The following is a 23,224-nucleotide window of genomic DNA, read 5'->3' as shown; positions in this document are numbered from 1 at the left end:
GTGCGAAGGTTCGTAAAGTTTTACAGATTCATTCAAATTTAGAATTCTGATACCAGAAATTCCATAAAGTAACTTAACCTGTGCCGTCCCGTGCTGTGAATTTTAGCAGCGTGAGGCGGACATTTCCTGTCAGTTTCTTTAATATGTCAGTATTGTCAGTTAGATAAGTCGACGTCAGTCATAATTAAGTTTTTAGTTGGGTTGCCAAATACATTATTGTGTACTAACACAAGTGTTTGGTTTCTCGTATTCGTTTCCCGTAGGTAACTCATCTTGAAATACATTATGTTATTATAAGATTTAATATGTTTCTATTACCATTATTTTTACCTATACACTATACTGTACTATCTATAATCTGATTTTTTTTAGGGATAGTAAGGAATTAATTTATTTATGGTAACACTGACAGTTTGTGGCTTCTATTTTCTAGGGTGAGGTGTAAGTTACGATCTTTCGATTATTTAAATTATCAATAACATTTTACAATAATGAAATAGTGTTATATACTCGAAAGTGCTCAAATATGTATTGTAATAGTGATCTATCAAATTATAGTTTGTTTAAAGTGTAGTGTCCAACATGTTTCGATGTATACCTTTGTTCAAATGTAATCGCCAAGTGGAATGTGTAGACAAGCGGCATTGCTCGTTGCCAACAGTGCCTGAAGACATATTGCGATATTCCAGGAGTCTTGAGGAACTTCTTTTGGATGCCAATCATATACGGGATCTTCCGAAGGTGAGTTTTGTGGTAACCTACAAAAGAGACTGAAATTTAGTCGTGGGCGTTCACCTTATCACTTCGTTGTAAATAACACAAATTCATATTGTATCAACAAAGCTGGTACGCTTATTAAATTAAATTTCTGTAATTCAGAAATAATATATAATTGACATGAAATAATTAATGTACAGTTAGAAATGTATTAACAATATTGTCTATTACACTTTTTTTTGTTGATGACGCCAACTTTTTTTCACAAACATACATTTGATATATTTAGTAACATTTTAAGAAATATTTCACAAAGTTTTTAAATAATTACTTACATTTGTTTTAGCATACATTAAAAAATATTTTCATTGTAGTAAAATAAGTATTTACTTGTAGATGACACATTAACTTAATATCCTGATATCAGTTATCTGTTAAGGTGATAAGCAATAATTATATATCTATTTGGTTTAATTAAGTCTAAGAAAAATGAATATTTTGCAACCTATGGGTTGACCATTCTATCATTACAACATAAAACAACAATATGATGATCATGATGACTATTGATAGTAGCCAGTCTTCAGTATTTATTCATTATTATTATGACGTTGTTACATATTAGAATATTGTAGTATATGATATATTAGCAACAAGCAAAAGGTATGTTACATTATAGTAAGGAAAATAAACAATTTAATTATATCAGTACCTACGTCTCAAAATGTTTGTATGTATTCTGCATCTGTAAATTTAGAAGAAAAATTTAGTAACTAACTTAATATAACATTTTTAATATTCTGTTATTTATTCAGCATTTATAATATTCATATGAATATTATAAATGTATAGGTGTGTCTGCCTGTTTATTTAAATTTGCTATGAATCCACAATGTACAATACATTGTGGATGGACATAGGCTATCTCTGACCAGAATCAAAACAGAGTCACATATAACTGCTGATTTACAATATTTTTAAATAATTACTGAGAGTCATTATAGCCAACTTAACCATGAATCTATGGAATGAAACCATCATCTATACCATAACATTATACTTGAATATATAATTTATGACTTTACATTTCAGTTCTGTAGTTTCTTAATACTTTTTTACAGTCAATACTTAATTACTGGTTAAATGATAATTTAAAGTTGTATGAATTATATACTAGTTTATTACAACATTCTTTTTTATATACTTAATCATTCATAATTGTATATTAATCAATGATACTTAAAAATTCACAGATAATGCAGATATTCTGACACTTTAGTGATGAGTATTATTAATTCAATCCATATATTCTCCTCAGTATGGTATGGTGGTATCTTTGTTCAAAATTGACAAACTACTATGAATGATGATTTATGAAATAAATTAAGTACTTATATGTTTTTATAGTCTGTTTTAAATATGAAATTCATTGTAGTATCAATAAGTACACAAATAATTACTTTATTTTATGCATATTTATAGCTACTACATAAAAATCTACACAAAGTCTCGTTCTGATGTCTTTATTATTTTATAAACTTGTGTATACACGCAAGTTTCTTGCTTGTTCTTCTTGTGATGAGACAGCTTTCCGAACGAGTGGTAGATAAAAAACAAATTGTTATGACAATTCAAAAGAGCTTAAATTAAATTTATTTGAATAAATGATTTTCTATTCTATTCTATTCTATAGATGCTCAATATCTCACTTTTGAACATAGAAAAATTGCTCGTTTAAGTAGTTACTTTTAATTTTAGTTTACTAGTTTTTATAACATTTGAGATTAATATTTTCATTTCTGTGTCTTCCTACACTTATGACTTCCCACTCCACTTTTTGTTCTAAATGTCAAACAGGCAGGTTATAGACTTTAGAAACCATTCACTGCATCTTTTTTCAGTTATTTTCATATCCTGGAATTAAAGAAGAAAATCAAATAACGTTTTAAATGGTTTAAAAAGTCTCACTGATGCACGAAAAAAAGCATGTTACAGAATATCTATGCTTTCGGCGTAAGCTATGTTTGGATTGTAGGATACGATTAGGCAGTAAACGAGACCGAAAACGAGGCATCTTAGTCCTCTGGAATCGCAATGAATGAGTGATATCACGGACGTCATATCAAAACGTGTTTTTCGTAATACGCTACGTTTACGTTATGTTTTGGATTTAGTTAGCAAAGCTGTTAATTTGATATTACAAACCGGCACTTTTATTTATTTGCATAAATTACTGACAAATGGTAGAAATGTATTTCTATCTATAGAGAAATATATTTAAAAGAAATTGAAGTGTCCGTTTGTAGTATCAAATTCACACTTGTTACTAAATACATTACTAAATATATACAGCAATTACATCTAAATTGTATTTAAAAAAATGTTGTCATCTGTCTGTTTGTTTGTTCTTGCTAATCTCTGAAATGCCTAAGTCCATTTTAAAGGAACTTTCACTCGAGGAGATAGCTAATGATATAAGCATTAACTTTTATTTAAATAAAAAAATATTTTCATAAAACAAAAGTTAAAAGCCACGCGGACGATGTTGCGGGTAACATCTAGTATTTAATATAATATCTACAAATACACAGTTTTGTCGTCTGTGTTGAATAGCTATAGGTACTGCTTGTTAGTAATACAATCTCTTCCCACGGTAAGTACGCATTGAGTCTGTCCCCAGCGTCGGTAGTCAACGAAGAGCGTCGTAACAACACTCGTATCACTAGACCAGTATTGGTTGATATACTTATATCCTAACAATTAGGAATCGAATTTTGTTCCAAATTCACAACAAATTAGTCGTTCAAGGGTGCCACCCAACACTAATACTGGATAGTGTTTTGAGTTGATTACTCCAAGAGGCTAATTTCATACGAAAACCTAATTTTATACTGTTAAGTTTGGAAATTTCTGTTATTTTTGCATTTCACAGTTCGTTTTTGAACTTTTTTACCTTCTTAAGTACCTGTATTTTCTTAAATCTGTAATACATTGAACTATTGTTAATAACTTTATTCGATTCACACTTTATTGTGATTAAATAGAATACCATAGTATAAAACTAGGTTTTCGATTGAGATTATAGTTCTGTATTCATTATTACTGTTAGGTGGTGCCCTTGACGCTCTAATATGTTGGATCGATCTCCAGAGTTGTATCGGGCTGACTAAACATTGTAGGCTAGACAATCCCAACTGCCCTTCTTAAGTATCCACTTCTAGTTCATAATTATTAAGTACGTAAATACTATGTATCCTAGTTTATGTATTTTAGGAACAATTTCAAAGTTAATGATTGTTTCGATTACTGAAGATGTACCTGCATTCCTATTTGAAATTATTGCTAGGCAATGGCTGTAGGATGGGTGTATAAGACGCTGTAGTATATTTCAAAACTGTTGACACTATTGACACGTAGTAAGGTACAAAAAAAACCAAGCCCATTTTGTTGTTTATAATATTTTATATGACAAGATGTTCGCTACATTGCCTTTACATAAAAGAAAATGCTTTGAGAACTCAGCAATCCATATTGTATTTATTATACGAAAGATACAAGTAGTAACCGATAAAACGGCTCACAATATGTAGGATATTGTGAGCCGTTAATCGTTGTATAATTATTTTAAACTAGTATTTTTTATTGTTATTGCTAGATCATTTTGCCAATCAGCAATAAGTTATAGGTGTGAAAAATTATATTCGTTCTATATTTTTGTTAATTCTTATTAATTTGCGATATTTTTTACAATTAATGGCTCTATTTTAGCCTATTTGTTATTTAACATAAACCATTCATTCATTCGGTCAATTAACATAAACTTGATATATTTTATTCAGTCTTCTCTTTTACTAACAATGGTGATTGTCTATTTCTGCAGGAAATGAACTAAGACCTAACTGAGGGAACTGTTCGTATATAATAGTATTTGCGAGTTTGAGATACTCGTAAATAATATAAATGCGTCAGTTTTCATAAGGTGAAAATATAATTCAGAATGTATTAATCACAGATGCAGTATGTTTACGGATATCGTATTAGCCTACCTTCAAACCTTTAAATTCAAATTCAAACTTATAATAACTGTGGCGTTGTCAGACATTGGGTAAAACGTAACTTTATTGTTCTTGGTATCTGTTAACTAGTGCCTAAAGAACATCATGCACGCAACATTCTAAACCAAATATTCTAAAGGGTAAAGAGTTGTAATTATTGAATTATTAACAGGTTACGAGACGTTAAACATGTATACAATTCGGTAACCAATGTTTTTGTTTGTTTCAGAATTTCTTCAGATTACATCGATTAAGAAGATTAGGTCTTAGTGATAATGAAATACACAAACTTCCACCAGATATACAAAATTTCGAAAACTTAGTCGAGCTAGATGTCTCTCGAAATGGTGAGTACGATATATTTATATTAAAGCTAATTGTGTTTACAGATTTTAATACAATTATTTATATTAGATTTTGAAACTCAGTGTCAGTTATTAACGTGTGTTCATCGAAGGATTTTATTAAATTTAATTTTAATTTCATAAGCCTTAATACATGCACGCCCACGAGCACTTTCATATCACGTAGGCAGATTGTAATTGGATCATTACCTAATTTGCAAGAGTCATCTTAATCAAATTTGGAGTCTTTAAAAATAGAATGAATAATATTTACAATAAGCGCTTACATACAATACATTACCTTTTCTATCAGTTTTATTGTACAAATAAGAATAAATAAATAAAGAACCTGCTGAAATTATTGTGATGTCATAACTTTTTAAAGTCAAATCTTATCAGTGTTTTGCGATCTAGTTTCTTTATGTAGCTATTTGTTTATCTTATATATTGTAATCTATATTTGTTTATTTGTTAGCATTTTATGCGTATCCATGCCAATGATCTCATTGCATTAAAACTTTGTTAACATATTACTTACACTTACGGGATGGTTATAAGCATAGTATTATTTATTTACGGGTAGTTACTGAGTAGCTTCTGTTCCTTAAGTCTTAACCGGGACCGACTAATGTTGTTACAATCATCAGCTCAGCATAATAACTTCCTTCTACGATAAACATAATACGTACACATCAGTGAAAAATTTAAAAAACCTGGACTACTAATGAAATAAAAACCAATTCATAAATAGGTCATCAAACTTAATTTACAGGTATTTTCCAGTAATCCTTACTTCCTTACTAATATTATAAATGCGAAAGTAACTCTGTCCGTCTGTCTGTCTGTCTGTCTCGCTTTCACGCCAAAACTACTGAACCGATTTACATGAAATTTGGTACACAGATAGTCTAGACCAGGGTCTAGAAGTAGCCTATGTCCCTTCTCAGGAGAAGGGACATAGGCTACTTTTTAATGCGAAAAAAGGGTTGTAAGGGGTTGAAATTGGGGATGAAAGATTGTATGGAAGAATCGTCATTTTTGAAGGTAGAAGCTTGAAACTTATTTTTGAGGCTGCTAATTAAATATAAATAAATATGACATACAAAGTTTTTAAAAATTTTACCCTTATGGGGGTTAAATAAATTAGGGGATATTTTTTTTATGTAAATTCGTTATTATTGAAGCTAGAAGATTGAAACTTATTTTTGAGGCTGTTGATTAAATATAAATAAATATAACATACTAAGTTTGTATAAAATCTTACCCTTAAGGGGTAAAATAAAATAGGGGATGAAAGTTTTTATGTAAATTTGTCATTTTTGAAGCTAGAAACTGATTTTTGAGGCTGTTGATTGACTATAAATAAATAAGCCTGGAAATTTTGTAAAAATGTTAACCTTAAAGGGGTAAAATAAAATAGGGGATGAAAGTTTTTATATAAATTCGTCATTTTTGAAGCTAGAAGCTTGAAACTGATTTTTGAGGCTGTTGATTGACTATAAATAAATAAGCCATGAAATTTTGTAAAAATGTTACCCTTAAGGGGGTAAAATAAAATAGAGGATGAAAGTTTTTATATAAATTCGTCATTTTTGAAGCTAGAAGCTTGAAACTTATTTTTGAGGCTGTTGATTAAATATAAATAAATAGGCCATCCTTACTAATATTATAAATGCGAAAGTAACTCTGTCTGTCTGTCTGTCTGTCTGTCTCGCTTTCACGCCAAAACTACTGAACCGATTTACATGAAATTTGGTACACAGATAGTCTAGACCAGGGTCTAGAAGTAGCTTATGTCCCTTCTCAGGAGAAGGGACATAGGCTACTTTTTAATGCGAAAAAAGGGTTGTAAGGGGTTGAAATTGGGGATGAAAGATTGTATGGAAGAATCGTCATTTTTGAAGGTAGAAGCTTGAAACTTATTTTTGAGGCTGCTAATTAAATATAAATAAATATGACTTACAAAGTTTTAAAAATTTTACCCTTAAGGGGGTTAAACAAATTAGGGGATATTTTTTTTATGTAAATTCGTTATTATTGAAGCTAGAAGATTGAAATTTATTTTTGAGGCTGTTGATTAAATATAAATAAATATAACATACTAAGTTTGTATAAAATCTTACCCTTAAGGGGTAAAATAAAATAGGGGATGAAAGTTTTTATGTAAATTTGTCATTTTTGAAGCTAGAAACTGATTTTTGAGGCTGTTGATTGACTATAAATAAATAAGCCTGGAAATTTTGTAAAAATGTTAACCTTAAGGGGGTAAAATAAAATAGGGGATGAAAGTTTTTATGTAAATTCGTCATTTTTGAAGCTAGAAGCTTAAAACTGATTTTTGAGGCTGTTGACTGACTATAAATGAATAAGCCATGAAATTTTGTAAAAATGTTACCCTTAAGGGGGTAAAATAAAATAGAGGATGAAAGTTTTAATGTAAATTCGTCATTTTTGAAGCTAGAAGCTTGAAACTTATTTTTGAGGCTGTTGATTAAATATAAATAAATAGGCCATCAAAGTTTATAAAAATGTTAACCTTAAGAAGTTAAACAATATAGGGGATGAAAGTTTTTATGTAAATTCGTCTTTTTGGAAGCCAGGAGCTTGAAACCTATTTTTGAAGCTGTTGATTAAATATAAATGAATATGACATTCAAAATTTGTATAAAATTACCCTTAAGGGGGTAAAGTAAAATAGGGGACGAAAGATTTTAGGTAAATTCGCCATTATTGGAGCCAGATCTATGAAACTTTTTTATTGAATTTAGTTAGTTTATTAAATACCTTACTAATATTATAACTGTAAAAGTAATTCTGTCTGTCTGTCAGTCTCACTTACACGCCAAAACTACTGAACAGATTTAAGTGAAATTTGGTACACAATTAGTCTAGATCTTGAGAAAGCACATAGGATACTTTTGGATGCGATAGAAGGGTTATAAGGGGTTGAAAGGGTACATGCCATGCATACGAGGTTGTCCGACCTACGGTTCCGGCTGGGTGTGACTGGATGTCGCAAAACTACTGAACCGATTTAAATAAAATTTAGAACATATAATCTAGAAGACCCTGAGAATGGATATAGGGTATTTTTTAATGTGGAAAAGGGTTATAAGGGGATTGAAAGGGATGCAAGGTTGTAATCGCCATTTTCTAAACCTGAAACTGATTTTTAGGCCGTTGATTAAATATAAATAAAGAAAAATGGGTTGTAAGGAATTTAAAAGAGAGTCAAATGTTTACATGCAAATATTGTCGTTTTTAAAGCTAGAAGCTTGAAGTTTAATTTTTAGCCTATTTATTAAATATATATTAAGAAAAGAAGTTATAAGGGGTTGAAAGAGTTATGTATGGAAGTATCATTTTTGAAGATGAAATGATGAAACTTTTTCATTAGGCTTTTATTGGGTTAGACCATTAAATATTTTTTTCATTATTTAGTCAAGTTCACTATTTTACGCGGACGAAGTCGCGGGTACAGCTAGTAATTATTAAAGACATACGTATTTTGATAGGTATGTCAAAAGTAATCACCGGATATCCGTGACACATTCCATTCATTTGCCGAAAAGGCGTTGAAGCCATACAAGGGTTTGGAATTGATATAATTATTTTATTTTGTATGCGTGACACTCACTCGCTGAATCGCAGATCTGCGAACCGCATTACTGCGCGCACGTATAACTGCGAATTGTGATTGAAACACTACATGTGTACAAAACAGATATACAGTGGGTATTATATACATATTATGTGGGTAAACTTAAAAATATTATCCACGTACTTAGTTACATACTACTTTATAAGTAAGTAATGCTTACGAATTGGAATGTGAATTATTTAATTACGTTGCGCTTCCTAGCATACTTTGCAACTCTTATTTTCTTAAAGAATAATTTATTGAGATAAAAAATTAAAAATGTTAATTTAACTTTGGTGTGATAGGCACTATTAAGATGTTTATTTTATCAAGAAAGAATGAACGTCTTATTTACAATATTATGTGTATCTATAATTATACACCAGTATTATTTACTTGATAATGAGCTAAGATAAGAGAATCCTAAAATACTCTACGAGGTTGAGGAATAAATATGGACGTTATTTCACAGTCCAGTTTGTAACATTATCTAAAAGGTTTTCTACGTAACTTTAATAGAAAGACTGGTCATAATAGTGAATCATCGAGATAACCCAGATACTGTCCTTCATTATGATAGAAACATGATAAACGGAGGTGTAGCGCCATGCGTCATACGCGTTAAATACAACGTGCAGTTTGTGCAGCCTAGAATTAGAGTATAATAATAATTATTAGTATAATTATATAATTATAATTAGTAATAATTATTATAAGTAGTGTTTATAATTATTGTATAATTGGGATCGCAAACAACACAATGATAATGAAAGATTTGATGTTGTCTTAATTACGTCAAAACTCACTAGCGGTGCTCTCAGACTAAAGTCATATCCGTCAGACGGGAACTGGCCTTCAGCTGCTTCATAAGCCCATCCGCGGGTTTGGAGTTATGCCATCTGCACTCGCTTTCTATCGTCTCGTAAAGCTGTAAAGTCCAGCTGCGGCCAACAACATTAGAGTAGTTAGAAAAAAAAACTAATGCATTATTTACGCAAAGCTATGTACCTATACAACTTAGTTTGGTTACTGCTGCGCTGCTAAATTCATCATTATAGTACGATGAAGACCCAGCAGCCCAGCGTAGATTGCAGGACGAGTAAATGGGCTTGTGTCATTTAATATCTTGCTAAGGGTTTTTGAGTTGATAATTCTTTTTGTAATCACTGCAGTTTAGTTTCGTGTGAAATAGTTTCATATTTTTTTGTAATAATAACGGGATAAACTGTATTTTAATACAGACGACTGTGCCTATATATTCTGCTACATCGTTACTGGATCTTGGAAATGTTTTCTTTTTCATGATAAAGATTGTCTATCTAACTTATTGCTAAATGTAAAATAAGAAACCATTGCATTACTTAACGTTACATAATCAGGCCCCGAGGCATCAAGTAAAACGACGTTTAAATTGAGCTTAACGGAAAGAATCTGTTGAAATCCAGTGATAGTAATTTATCAAACTTTCTCCACAAGTCATGATTCCAAATATGATAGTTATATTTGATTTGAATCCTTTAATTATGAACTGGATTTATATTGAATTTTCAACTACATTTAGATCAGTTTGGTAGAAAGGTTTAAAAATAGTTGTAGTAAATTTAGTTCGTGATTCGTTATTTTCAAAATCCTTCTCCACACACATCGGTCAATTTCTTTCTGGCTTGAACAGCATTTTTGCCCTTTCTGTAGTAAAACAGTAAGATATGTCGAAAATGCTGCTTATGGCTCTCCATATTCAAAAAGGCACCAACCAAAAACTACTGCGTAGAATTAATTGTAATTTTTCACACACAACTCTTGCTATATGAGCTCTCAAAGCATATAAAAATTATAAGGCTTAAGTGTGAAGTTGAGTGCAAAAAATACAATTAAATCCTAAGTTAGGAATAAAACGAAATTACTTTCCGAACAATCTAATATATAGGTACTACAGACGAGGACAGCCAATTGCAGTGTGACGCTCACATGAGGTTTCTGTCGACCTCGGATGTAACGTGAATGCCGCACGCGGCCACAAATCTTCGCGTAGTGCCTAGTGCATGCTAAACTATAGCGTTGTACACTGTTTTAAACTTTTTTCGCAGTTGTTTACAATTGTACACATTATAAGAAACGTGATATTTACCATGATAATCCCGATATTTTGACATTATCCTAACCTTTGTAGGATTGGGATAATGTGTACAATTGAAGCGTTGTATTACAATTCTCTATGTAATAGATTTATTGATGATCCTTTATAACAATACACTTTATATATACCTATGTATATATAAAGTGTATTGTTATAAAAAATACGTATACCATCATGTGAAAAAAAGTGCCTCTACGCATAATTTGGTTATTTTGTTGTAGGTATTATTTACATAATGACAATCATATAATAATTATCTTAATTGCTACGCAATTTATATTAAAAATGTATTATTAACAACAATTTATATTAAAAGTTTGTGGTTTATGTGGTAGTTACAAACAAAACCTATCCATTTAAAGTTTGCTATCCATAATTCAAATCATAATTGCAACATGATTACCCATAACATTTAAGGAAAATGGAAGCGTTCATGTACCTAGTGGTTAAAATTGATCAGAATTTGGAATTTGTTAATGATATGAGTTAAATTGGTAAGACTATCATTATTCTTATTTATAAATTATTAATTAATTACCACTTGTTCCAAACTTTCCATCTCTTTACAGCCACATATTTTAACTAAAAATTGTGATATAATATAATTAATTTGAATTAATTAAAATATATTGGTTTAAATTAGGGATAGTTCAAATAAATTTTAAATTTACAATAATTTGAAAAGACATCCTTCTATTGTAGATTCTTGAATTAAATAAAGAAATTGAAAGGTAATAATACGTTTAGGCTACGTTTGATCAACAGGGTCATCGGTTAGGCGCGCAGTAAGTTCGTTGGAAATTACTAAAAATTGGCAAAAATTGCAGAGGGAGAATATTCGGAGTAAATTTTATTGTAGCTATAATTTATAATACAAATATTATCAGAGTTATTTATACTTTAGGTAGTTTCAATGCAGAAAAAGTACATAAGCTATATATTACCTGATGTACATCCAATGCCTAACAGTCATGACGTCAGCACAACAAACGTGCACAATGTGTATCTACGAGTTCTAATAATTGCATAAGTACTATTGTTGTTAAATGTTTATACATATACACGTTATTCAGCACGTATATTTAAAATATTATATTAGGTATTAAAATCTATTATTAATACTGTCAATATCCAAACTATTAATTGAAAATTTCATAGTACATTTAAATAAACATTTAGAAAGATAGAATATTATCCTTCAAATGTATTTGAATAAAATAATGTAAAATTAGAGAGTTGCTAATTTTTGATCCTCCTATTAGGCTTATGGCTTATTAACCTATATTTGAAACGGTAAAATAAGCCCAACTTCCTAGTTTCCTACCCTGTAATTTAAGAGGTCGTGCGTTCAAATCTGACTTACACAAGAAAAGACACATATCAAAACAAAAAGATTTAAGAGGGCGTATTTTCGCCCTCTGCCGTCGCCGTCATTGGATTTAAATATACCTACCGTACGAAATGTGGGCATGTAAACTGTTGCGTTGACCACAACGTCGACAGTAATAATAACCCTGACTACCCTAGTATAACAGCGGTATGTTTTTTCATTTTGTGAAATAAACCCGAGAAGAAGTATATTGTAGTATTAAGTGTGCATAATGAAGTGTTGTTTCGCAGCGGTTCGGTATGGGTACCGTTTTAATACAAACAACAAGGTCTCCTAAATGACGTTTGGTCCAATTATTACCGAGTACTTTTTTTTTAAATAAGTAGCTAAATAACTAAATATTTGTGAAATTTATTCATACATATAAGTTTTATATGTACATCCTATTATTGTCTCCCGGCTCTACCATCACGCCAATAGCGTATATAATTTGCATTTTGCCAAAGTCACAGCTGACGACAGTACCAACGTTATGTATAGCTGAAAATATATATTACGAGACATGATATAATTTATATTTTGGTGTTACTATTACGTCTCTATTTGATAATATATAATTTAATAAGAAAATACTTTAATTTTTTATAATTCCAATAACTGCGATATGTATGTCTCGAGTAACTATAGAATGTTTTAACGAGATTCCTCAGTTTACGCTGACGTGAAAACACTTCTTTACTTTTTTAAATTCATATACAATAAATACAATCTTTTATAACGCAAAGCAATTTAGTTTGTACCACAACACAATAATACCGCTATAACTGACGTCACCGTGTGCATATTGAGACCTCATTGTGCTAGAATGTGTTCTTATATTAAACGAAGAGCTTTACTAACTAGCGAATCATTTGTATAATTATTAAACACTTACTTAAATAGAGGTGGCTTATTTATTTGATTGAAGTGTTATGACAGTGTTCGAATAAATAAATAAATATGTAGTATTGTTGCTGTGTTGTTATTGTCAATAACTGTTAGTTTTATTTGTATTTTTATTGATTATTTTTTATATTTGTATTCGTTGTACTTTATTAGATATTATTTATGAGGCATCATTACGTCATCATTTTGATGTACTTATTTAACTTTACACTTCATTGTTAGATAATGAAAATGTGGTAATAAAGCCAGTAGATACTTATTGTCATTTTTGTGTTTTATTTAAGTATTACTGTTTTGTTTGTAATTTTTTCACTAATAACATAAAAATATATAAATTTCTTTTTAGGATTATTTAATTGATAATACAGGTTTATTTTAGCGTCTCACTGGCAATAAATACAGAAAATTAATATTATATCAATATTAAACCAATTATTTAAATCAATAGAAGTCTGTTCTTGATATGTAGGCATTCACATTTTTTGACTCAGTGTAAATAGGTTGAAAATAATGGGTTGGGATGGAAGCCTTTTTACTTTTCATTTGATTACATTACTTTACGTTTGATAAGAGCACCTACATACTTAAGCATGTAGGTACTAAAATTCTAATACAATAATGTAACGTCGCCTTCTTCCTTCTACCTCATATTTACGACATTTTACAGTTTAGGTGTTGATTCTATAAGTAAATAATAAAGGGATAATTATAGAAGAATTAACATAAGAATATTTTAATAACGAAACAACAACAGCGTCGTAGTTGGGTTTTTTTTATTTATAGCATTAGTCGGCTTACTCTGTTTTATTGATATGACCTATTAAGATCAAATGCGACTAGTTACGTAATGGTCTATTATATTGTGATAGAAAATATCATGATTTGGCCACAACATCCAATAGAAACATTTTGTAAATAACATGCTTTATTTACATTTTTAACGAGGTTTATAGGTAATATGTATTTTATTTATCGTGTCGTTAATATTCTTTTCCTATTATTATAATATAGAATCATTACTGTTTAACATAATAAAAATAAAAGTTGTCATCTGTATAGAGTTCACTGATTATTTTTTTCAGTGCACAATTATTTGTTTTAGAGTATTGTACGGTCACGGTAGGTGGTTCTCGACAATTTTAACGACCCGTGCAGATGAACGAGATTTCCTAATACTGAATAGCAGTGTATTGCCGCATTTGTAATGTTTTAACGAGAATACTAACCTCTGTATACACAGCTCAAAACACTAAACTGTTTTAACAATTATTATTGCCGATGGGATTACGTAATTATACATTCAATTTTATTACTTATTGATTATATAATTTTCCAATTCTGATTTTTTTTATATCTATGCATATAATTTTGAAGTTTATATGTATACTCAACAGTTAGATACATTATGCTTAGTAGACTTAAATTTCTGATTACATTAGCAGTTCCCTATTCCAACACAATTTTCTTTGTAACTCCGTGGATTTGCTGTTGTAAAACTCTTACATATGACCGTGCGTCATAAATATACATATATTATGTCGCATTCGTTCTGAATAGTAGGTAGATTGAACGATTTATTATAATTGGCCCATAAATATATTTTGGAGGAGACCCAGTGTAGTTATGAAATTTTAATTCAACGGTAATAAGATCTAAGGAAGGTAACGAAAATCTATTTAATATAACGAGATAGTCTTATAATATATCTGAATATCTGAAATCGAAATACGAGTAGGTTTGGAGAATGTATCGTAAAAGGAAGTATAATATTAGAATGACGAATAAACCTAGTTTTATAATGTAAGTAAACAAATATGGTACCTATATATAAAAAGAAATTGTACGAATATACCTATTACAAATATTTTATATAAAATACCTATATTATACTTAAATTAGATAAATTATGTTCCACATAGTGTCGCTTCACGCTATCTTTCTTAGAATTTGTGCTGTATTTCTAACTAGACAACTCTTCCTGCTTACGAAACATGTTATCGCACTGGCAATGATAAAACATGCACCTGTACCTTTGGAATTCACCTGAGCTTTGCCTATATTATGAGCAGATAACTACTTAGATTAATGTATTCATTCATGCATGGACAATCAATTCATATGCATAGGAGTGTATGTATAATCTGGTTAAGATTTGATTTACAATTTCTCTTTTATTTTATATTTTTATATTTGAACGGTCCTTATTATTACTATAATTGTAAGAATAATTTTATTGGTTATATTACCTATGTTACGATTTTTATTTAATATTCTAGAATATTGCGTTATCAGTTTCGAATATGTACCTAAGCCTACGCGGTAAGCGCTGCGCTAATTTTACATACATATATATGTATGTGATTTCTGTCCAAATGTTTTTTTTTTCGAGAGCACTGATACTAATCGTGGCCGTAGATAAACTTCTTTAAAGATTTGGCGGTCGTCTAGGTCGGATTATGCTACGGTGGTTGTTAGGCTGTTGAACCGACCGCGCCTCATTGTCCTCGGTGCTCCCACGCCGGCGCTGCCGCCGACCTGCTTACTATCTGTGCCGGAGCACGTCGCTCCCATGCATTCCTATCAATTAGTAGTCACCAACTGCGTTAATGTAACTGCAAATACGCTACAAAAATAATCTAGTTCAAATGACATCAAGACATTGGGTACACAGTCGTCGTCATTGTCTTAAGAAAATGGATATATTGCAGTATAAATAATTTAGCTCGTTGAAAAAATATCCTAAATAATGAATATAATGAAAACGTCGATGACCACCAACGTTATGTTTCACGAGTTGTATGCAACAGAATTGCATTAAATAAATCTCTATCAAACCTATTATGTCGTCATCACATCATATGATAGACAGGAGATAAGATAATAAGTGTAAGATTTTCAACAAAACAAACCTTAACTGAATAATCTTCTAAGCAACCATAGCATGAATATGTTTTGGTACATATTTTGCGTACACACACAAACGATGAATTCTAATTCTTTTTTTTTGAAATCGATTGAAAACAGGATCAAAGAATCGAATCATCAGACAGTGAGGTCACTTTCCGAACTGGTTCCGTTACAATATGTAAATGCGTAGTGAATTTGAAATTTTCTTGTTGTTTAATAGCAATGAACATAAACATATATCTGTCTATATATTTGTAATGTAGAATATATTATTATTATATGTAAAACACATTGAATATCGGTTATTTTTGCATTGCCTTCACTTAAGAAAGAATTATTCAAAGTTTTCACAAAAATAAAATATAGGTACCAAGTTCTCACTGAAAGAGCTGAATTTTGTTGGATGATAGTGGTTATTCTATGATGTTGGCGACTATGGTTTCTGAATCAAATATCATATCATTGTGAAATATGGAACATATATTTACATTGACCCTAAAATTATTAGGTGATAATACAAACGAGATCAGACATAATTAACACCGAACAATGGCATCTGTTGCATAAACACCGGCACCATCTCAATTTACACCACGTAGTTTCAATTGAATGTGTATTTCGTATATTACCATCAGTATTGTGCTGAGATATAATTCGAAGTACCTATGTAATTGTGTTGGCAATGTTGGCATAATAACAATTGTTTTGTATTTCGTAATCATTATATCGATATTTGTGTAATTTTAAATAAGTTAATCTTTGTCCAAATTATAATACTTGACAGATGAGAAAGATTTACTCTAATGAATAAAATACTGCGTATAATATTAACAATATCCCGAGGCAATTCACACAGAACCATGTAGTCCAAATTGAAGCAGAGCTTGTGTTATTTATGTTAGAAGACGGATAGATATACTACGATTTTATTTTGTAAATGCATACATAATATACATAGACAACAGCCAGACCAGTACCGACAATCGTATGTACTCATGAGTTAGTATCATGCGTGGAATCGAGCTTGCGACCATGGGAAGTAAAACGCGACCACGAGGTTGTCACGTATTTACATAATTATGAGAATTAAACACTTTTGTAGTGACAATGAGATGATAAGGTAAAGAAAATGTTAAGTATACATATAGTCATAGAATAATGCAACACTCTTTTCAAATGGACTTATTTTAAGAAGTAGATAAAAAGATCAACGCACCTTTATTTTAGTGTCTTTTTACACTAGACTTTTAAAGACTCCCGTTGTCAGTGGTAGGTAGCGTAGTGGTAACTATACGTATCGGAAGTCTTATTATTTATGTTTGAATACATAATAATATACAGCTAATAAATGTACTGCTCAGAATAACATTCTAAGTGGTATATTTATTAGCCTGTATTATAATTGATTGATTTTATCGGTGCTGTCCACTCCGCTCTAGTCCACTAGACGTTTTTACTACGAGCAATTCAATAACGCCATAATGGGTATCCACTCTGTAGCAAACCACGCGAGACCGTCGACTGCCGGCAGTTATAACTTTTATTATAGTGCACTTTAATAGCTGTTCTTATCGAAGTGCCATTATTTGTAGTTTGTAGAATCTGTGACCTATATTGTCTGCGAACCACAGACCTATATTATGTAGAAGTTATAAATATTTTTTAGGAAATAGAACACTAGTAGTTGGTTTTATTGAAATAAAATTGATCAGCACTTATCTGGTCATTTCTTTAAGGTAAGGAGATTCGGCCGGAAACAATTGAGTGCGATTTTCAAACAAAAGCTATTTTTAATAAGTATATGATTACATCGTCATTGACAAATACAGTGAATAATAACATTTCTAGCTGGCTATAACAAAACACATCTAAATAACAATTATTTGCAGATCTGTATTATCATTTTAAATATTTAAAAATACCTATATCTTGTCCATATGTTACTAGTCTTGTTATCTTTTCTCGGTATCAAAGAAATAACAAGGAGAAAGCCAAGCCAAAGTTAATAATATTTAATGCCATATATTTCATCCTTGCACTGCAATAATACTAAAGTTACATCCCCATGATGGAAATGTATTTTCTCGACCCCTTAGGCTTAAGCTCAAACTCGGTGCAGCGAGCTCTGATATTGAATGGATTTTATAACGGATATTACGTATCCTGTAGTTAATAGTCACAACCACAATATTACGACATTAATGGCTATGTAATTTACAGTAATTTAAGTTACAATAATATAGAATTGGAATATATATTGATAGAGATAGATAATTTTATTCCAAATTGATCTAAAATTAATTTATTAGAAACTTACTTTTAATTTTAGTAGGTAACTCTGTCACACACACACAGATAATGATCTGTCACATTAGATTATGTTAAAACATAGGTTACAGTTACCTACTAATGTATCATACAATGATTTGATTCCAAATAACAGGAACACAGAAAGAGAAAGAAGCACATGACAAGATCTACATGTTGATAACATGGGTCAAGGGTGAAAATAACAATAAAATTAACATTTTTGTGTTAAAGATATAAATGTAGGCCATTATTATTATCCAAATATTGATTATAATTGAACATATATTATTTTTATGAATTACTAATTGCGACAATTATATTGCAACATTAAACTTATAGTTTTATTTATACTATAACTTCGTTATAGCCACGTATGATCGTGTGTTCAGAACCTATTATGTTAGACAAATAAACATTTGAAACCTCTTCAAAAGCGTAGCGGAAACAGCTTTGCCGCAGGTTTAACACATTGAATAGAAGTTCGTGTACCCCTCCCATAAACATGGCGGTGCACTCAGAAACATATTCCCCATAGCTGCATATCTTTCCTAAAATAGTACCTCTTATAGCAGACAACGCAAACATTTATCCGTGCTACATTTGAAAAAATAATCAAACGGAAACAAATAAAACTGTAACCATCTCCATATAACTTCACAGATAAAATACACGTTACGTGTTGAAGTAACTTATGTATTTATTTTAACAAAAAATAAAACGGAAAAGTGCGAGTAGGACTCGCACATGTTATACAAATATTTTTTAACTTATTTTTTATTTTTATAATAATTTACTTGTACGAAATTGTATGATAATAAATCATACAATTTCGTTGTTTATTTTTAACATTGTCCTAAAGTTTTTGTTTTCTCTTTTTGATTAGAAACTCTAATTACGTGAAGGATTGTTAATCATCACAAAATTAATATTTGATCAACAGGGGAATAAGCCCTATCAATTGACAAAAGAATCATTAACAGATGTACATATTTCGTAAAGAGATTGTAATAAACACAAACAAACATAATCGAATTGCGAAACTCTTCAGTCATCTACAATTGACGATGGTAGCGCATGACAAATACAGTTAAATCAGTGTCTCCTCTTTTTATGTCTGTTGAAACGCCGCTTAATACTTCAGTTAGAAATGACCTAGTTACACTGTTTAAGCCTGATCGATGGGAATTCAAGTTGACTATTGTTGTATTATTTGGCCCTTGTCCAGGCCCTCGAACCTACGGCCTGACAAATAATTGATGACGACCTATCCACTGGAATGCCCGCTCGCACACCGGAAAGCGGGGCGCACTACCGTTAACGTCATGAAATTAGAAAACCAGTTTGGTTCCGACTAAGCACGATAGCCGTATAAATTCAGTGTTATTCAGAGACAATGTCTTTATAATGGTCGTTAATGAATAAGAGTATCTATTAAAGCAGGCCATTTCCGACGGCGCTGACAATTTGGATTGTCGCCGGCTTTAATTTTAATATCTAACATTATTAATTAGTAGTCTGTGACCATATCTTAATCTTGTTGATCCAGACACACAATACTGTAATTGGTATACTGGTGATATTCGTCACCTACCTTATTATATGACGTAACTTAATTTCTTCTTCAGTAGTTGTATATATAATATATTTCGATTTTTAATTATTCGTAATAATATTGGTGGATAGTAGTTATTAAATTTGTATAGAGTATCTGTTAAATAGTCCTAGTGTCGTTTAGTCTTGTAAAAAAGAGAACTATATAGATATCTATATATTATGTCAATAAATAGTTTGATTCCAATGTAAATTATGCATCTAAAAAATTATGTAATCCTCCGATAGAACTATAATAAAAACCTGTCACAGTTTGCACCTTCTGTATAACTATCAGTAAGGTAATACTCGAGCCATTGACATTGTAAACAATTAATGGAATTATTAAGTCTAATTAAAACAAGTTCATTCTTCTTCATACAAACATAGTGTGAAATATAGACAATATTTCGTCATTTTGAAAATATTTATATTGTGGTCTAGTATATTTGATGCAGGACATGAAACACAATGAATGACGCACGTATTGTCTAATACATTTATTTTTATCTTTCACATAACGATTTCAATTGAAGCCAATAAATGTAATCTGTTCGCTTTGTTTCCAATACGCACAATAGTTGCTTAGGTACACTGTCTATGGTGTTTTAAGTATTATATACTGTCTGATTACAAAGGGTTAATTGATCGAAAAAATAGCTAGATATTCATTCTAATCACATCATAAGTCGGGTAACTTTGATTTGTGGTAGTCTACTTTAACACTCTATTAACATTAAGGTGCACTAATTTAAACCCATACTATTAGTGTATTCATAAATATACAATTTTTTAGAGAATTGTTACAGCTGAAACAAACTATTTATAGTGGCTTGCAGTTTTACTACATAACGACAGTAGTACAACATATTGTGGAAACCGCTAGTTCACGTTGTGTTCATTACTGTAATTTAAATCTGGTTAGCTTGGCCTTGCTCTCGAACATGGCTTGCAATGTTTTATTTAACTTTTAATGTACCTACAGTAATGTATGTAAGTATGAAAATAGATTTACTAATATACATTAATCACATTATTTATTTATTTACTCATTTACAATCGTACGTGCAGGTATTGATTATATATATATGGACCTTGTTTGTAGTTGGCTTGCAGTTTTGCTTTCCTGAGGTGTTCCATTGAATTATGTATATAGTTTATATACATAATTAAGTGTAATATTATGTATAGTTTACATGTCCCATGTGACAATTATTCTTGAATCGACCTTCGGTAGCGTTTACTTGTTGAATTGGGTAATATGAGGCAATATCATTATTTCTTGACTGAAATTTACTTTGCCATACATGGTTTGAATGTCACTACTATATTTCTTGACACCATGTAGGGATAGTCAATACCGGTTTGTTAAAAAAAATGTTAATGATAAATTTGTTTTTATGCTTATAAGGGTTGTACCCTTTTACTCAAGGATGTTCTAATACGATAGTCGGACACAGGTCTAAATAAAGTTGTTGACGGCACCCATGAAAACTTTCATTACATATATGTCTATAGTTGTTAAGCGTTAGCGTAATAGCAGGCTAAATCCTCCAATTATGAGAAATCCATAATCAGATTTAAACCTTAACGTAGTGCAGGACTTACAAGTTTATATATATGTATTCCTTATAGTACGCTAGGTGAAGCGTGGGCTACAATGTACGTTGGATAAAATAATCGCATTAGTTTTCTGTTCTTGACAGGCTATTTATTATTAAGTCAAATTCAAGGCCTAATGATGAGATTCATATGGAACGAAGTCTAACCTAGTTTGTTTATTTATTCGTCCGTATCTATCTATCTATCTATGTCTTACAAAGGTCGCAAAGAAGCTCTCAAAAATATGTATATTTTTTCCATAGTTTTATAAAAATATAATCGTTTATTATGTGGAAATTATTTTTTGTAGTTCCTTGAATCATTTTGAGACGACAAATTTAAGACCATCTTAAATTTAATGTCTTAAAATGCTTCTATAAAAAACCCGCCTTCGATATTACTAAAATTGGTAATTGACCAAATATTACATTTAGATTGAAAAAGTCTGTTGTATTTTTTGTCCTTCTATAGTTATCTATAACACACACACACTTAAGTTATTTGTTTAGAATCTGTACATGTTTATAAGTGGTGAGTAATATTTATTAATCTTTTTGTCTGCAGACATTCCAGACATCCCCGAGGATATCAAGAAGCTCCGCGCCTTGCAGATTGCGGACTTCAGCAGTAACCCCATACCGCGATTGCCTGCCGGCTTCAGCCAGCTGCGAGCACTCACCGTACTTGGCCTCAATGATATGTCACTTACCAGTCTGCCCAGCGATTTTGGAAGGTAAGATAATTATTATTGTGTTTCCATAAACGACAGTTTATTGGATATATTGAAATCAAAGATGTAGGTATATTGTGCGATGCGATAATTATACATTAAATATAGGATTAATACTTCCAATAAACATCGTCACCAGCGTCCTAATAGTAGACTATCTTCCACTTTTGGAGAATAAGTTATGCTTAGTAACTGGTACGTATAAGTATGACGATGACTATCAATTACCAAGGTTTGTCTTTCTGATGACTGATGAACTACGATACAATTCCTTATCATTGTGTGTTTATTACCTCGAAATATTTTAATATTAATCATAGTTGGTTCTTATTTACATCGACCGTTAAATACTTCAATATACTAAATTGCTATTTAATTAAATATCATTAACAAAAACCCGTTATTTCGTTAAAAATGTGTGTTCAGTGCTTACAGAATTAAGACTAATTGACCTAACTGTATTCTGCGTGTTTCCGTTAAAATCTATTTGTAAATAACCATATTCTCATATTTTAATTTTAATTACCTTAAAGATTTTGAAAAATACACGTTGATAAATATGCGATATGCTTATGTTCGTAATTAGTTATTAATTTTTTATAATATTTTTTTACATTATTTGTTAGGTTACACAAATATATTGGCGGGCAATATATTACCTGTAGTTAAGTTTTTAATACATATATCTAGTATTTTATGGCAACTATGGATTATGTAATGTTCTTGGAGAAGAATATGCGTCGTGGCTTCGAATTGTCATTCCCACGGGAGCAGTGCAAAACCCCCGTATACAGCTAATCTATACATTTAAATAAAATTGGAGTGTCTGTTTGTAATATTGAAATAACCGTTTTTTACTATATTTATGTGAATATAAATACGGTACAAACACCAAAATAACATTTTTTACAATTGTT

At 30.6% G+C, this 23,224-nt stretch overlaps 1 protein-coding gene across 9 annotated transcripts in view; it reads left to right on the top strand.

Moving 5' to 3' along the window:
• Positions 1-425: 425 nt before the first annotated feature.
• The window catches only part of LOC131847902 (protein lap4), an 83,886-nt gene continuing 61,087 nt past the window's right edge, over positions 426-23,224 (top strand). For all 9 annotated transcript variants that reach the window (XM_059197599.1, XM_059197600.1, XM_059197601.1 and 6 more), the window contains exons 1-3: positions 426-741; positions 5,002-5,119; positions 22,142-22,310. In XM_059197599.1, the coding sequence (XP_059053582.1) occupies positions 583-741; positions 5,002-5,119; positions 22,142-22,310 (446 nt within the window). In that variant the 5' untranslated portion in view covers positions 426-582. The remainder of the gene's footprint in view (positions 742-5,001; positions 5,120-22,141; positions 22,311-23,224) is intronic.

This window comes from Achroia grisella, unplaced genomic scaffold (genome assembly GCF_030625045.1).
Source record: "Achroia grisella isolate CSIRO2021 unplaced genomic scaffold, CSIRO_AGI_Agris_v1 utg544, whole genome shotgun sequence".
Lineage (NCBI taxonomy): Eukaryota > Metazoa > Arthropoda > Insecta > Lepidoptera > Pyralidae > Achroia > Achroia grisella.
Note: the sequence above shows the minus strand (reverse complement) of the source record. Positions and strands in the feature narration are given on the sequence as shown.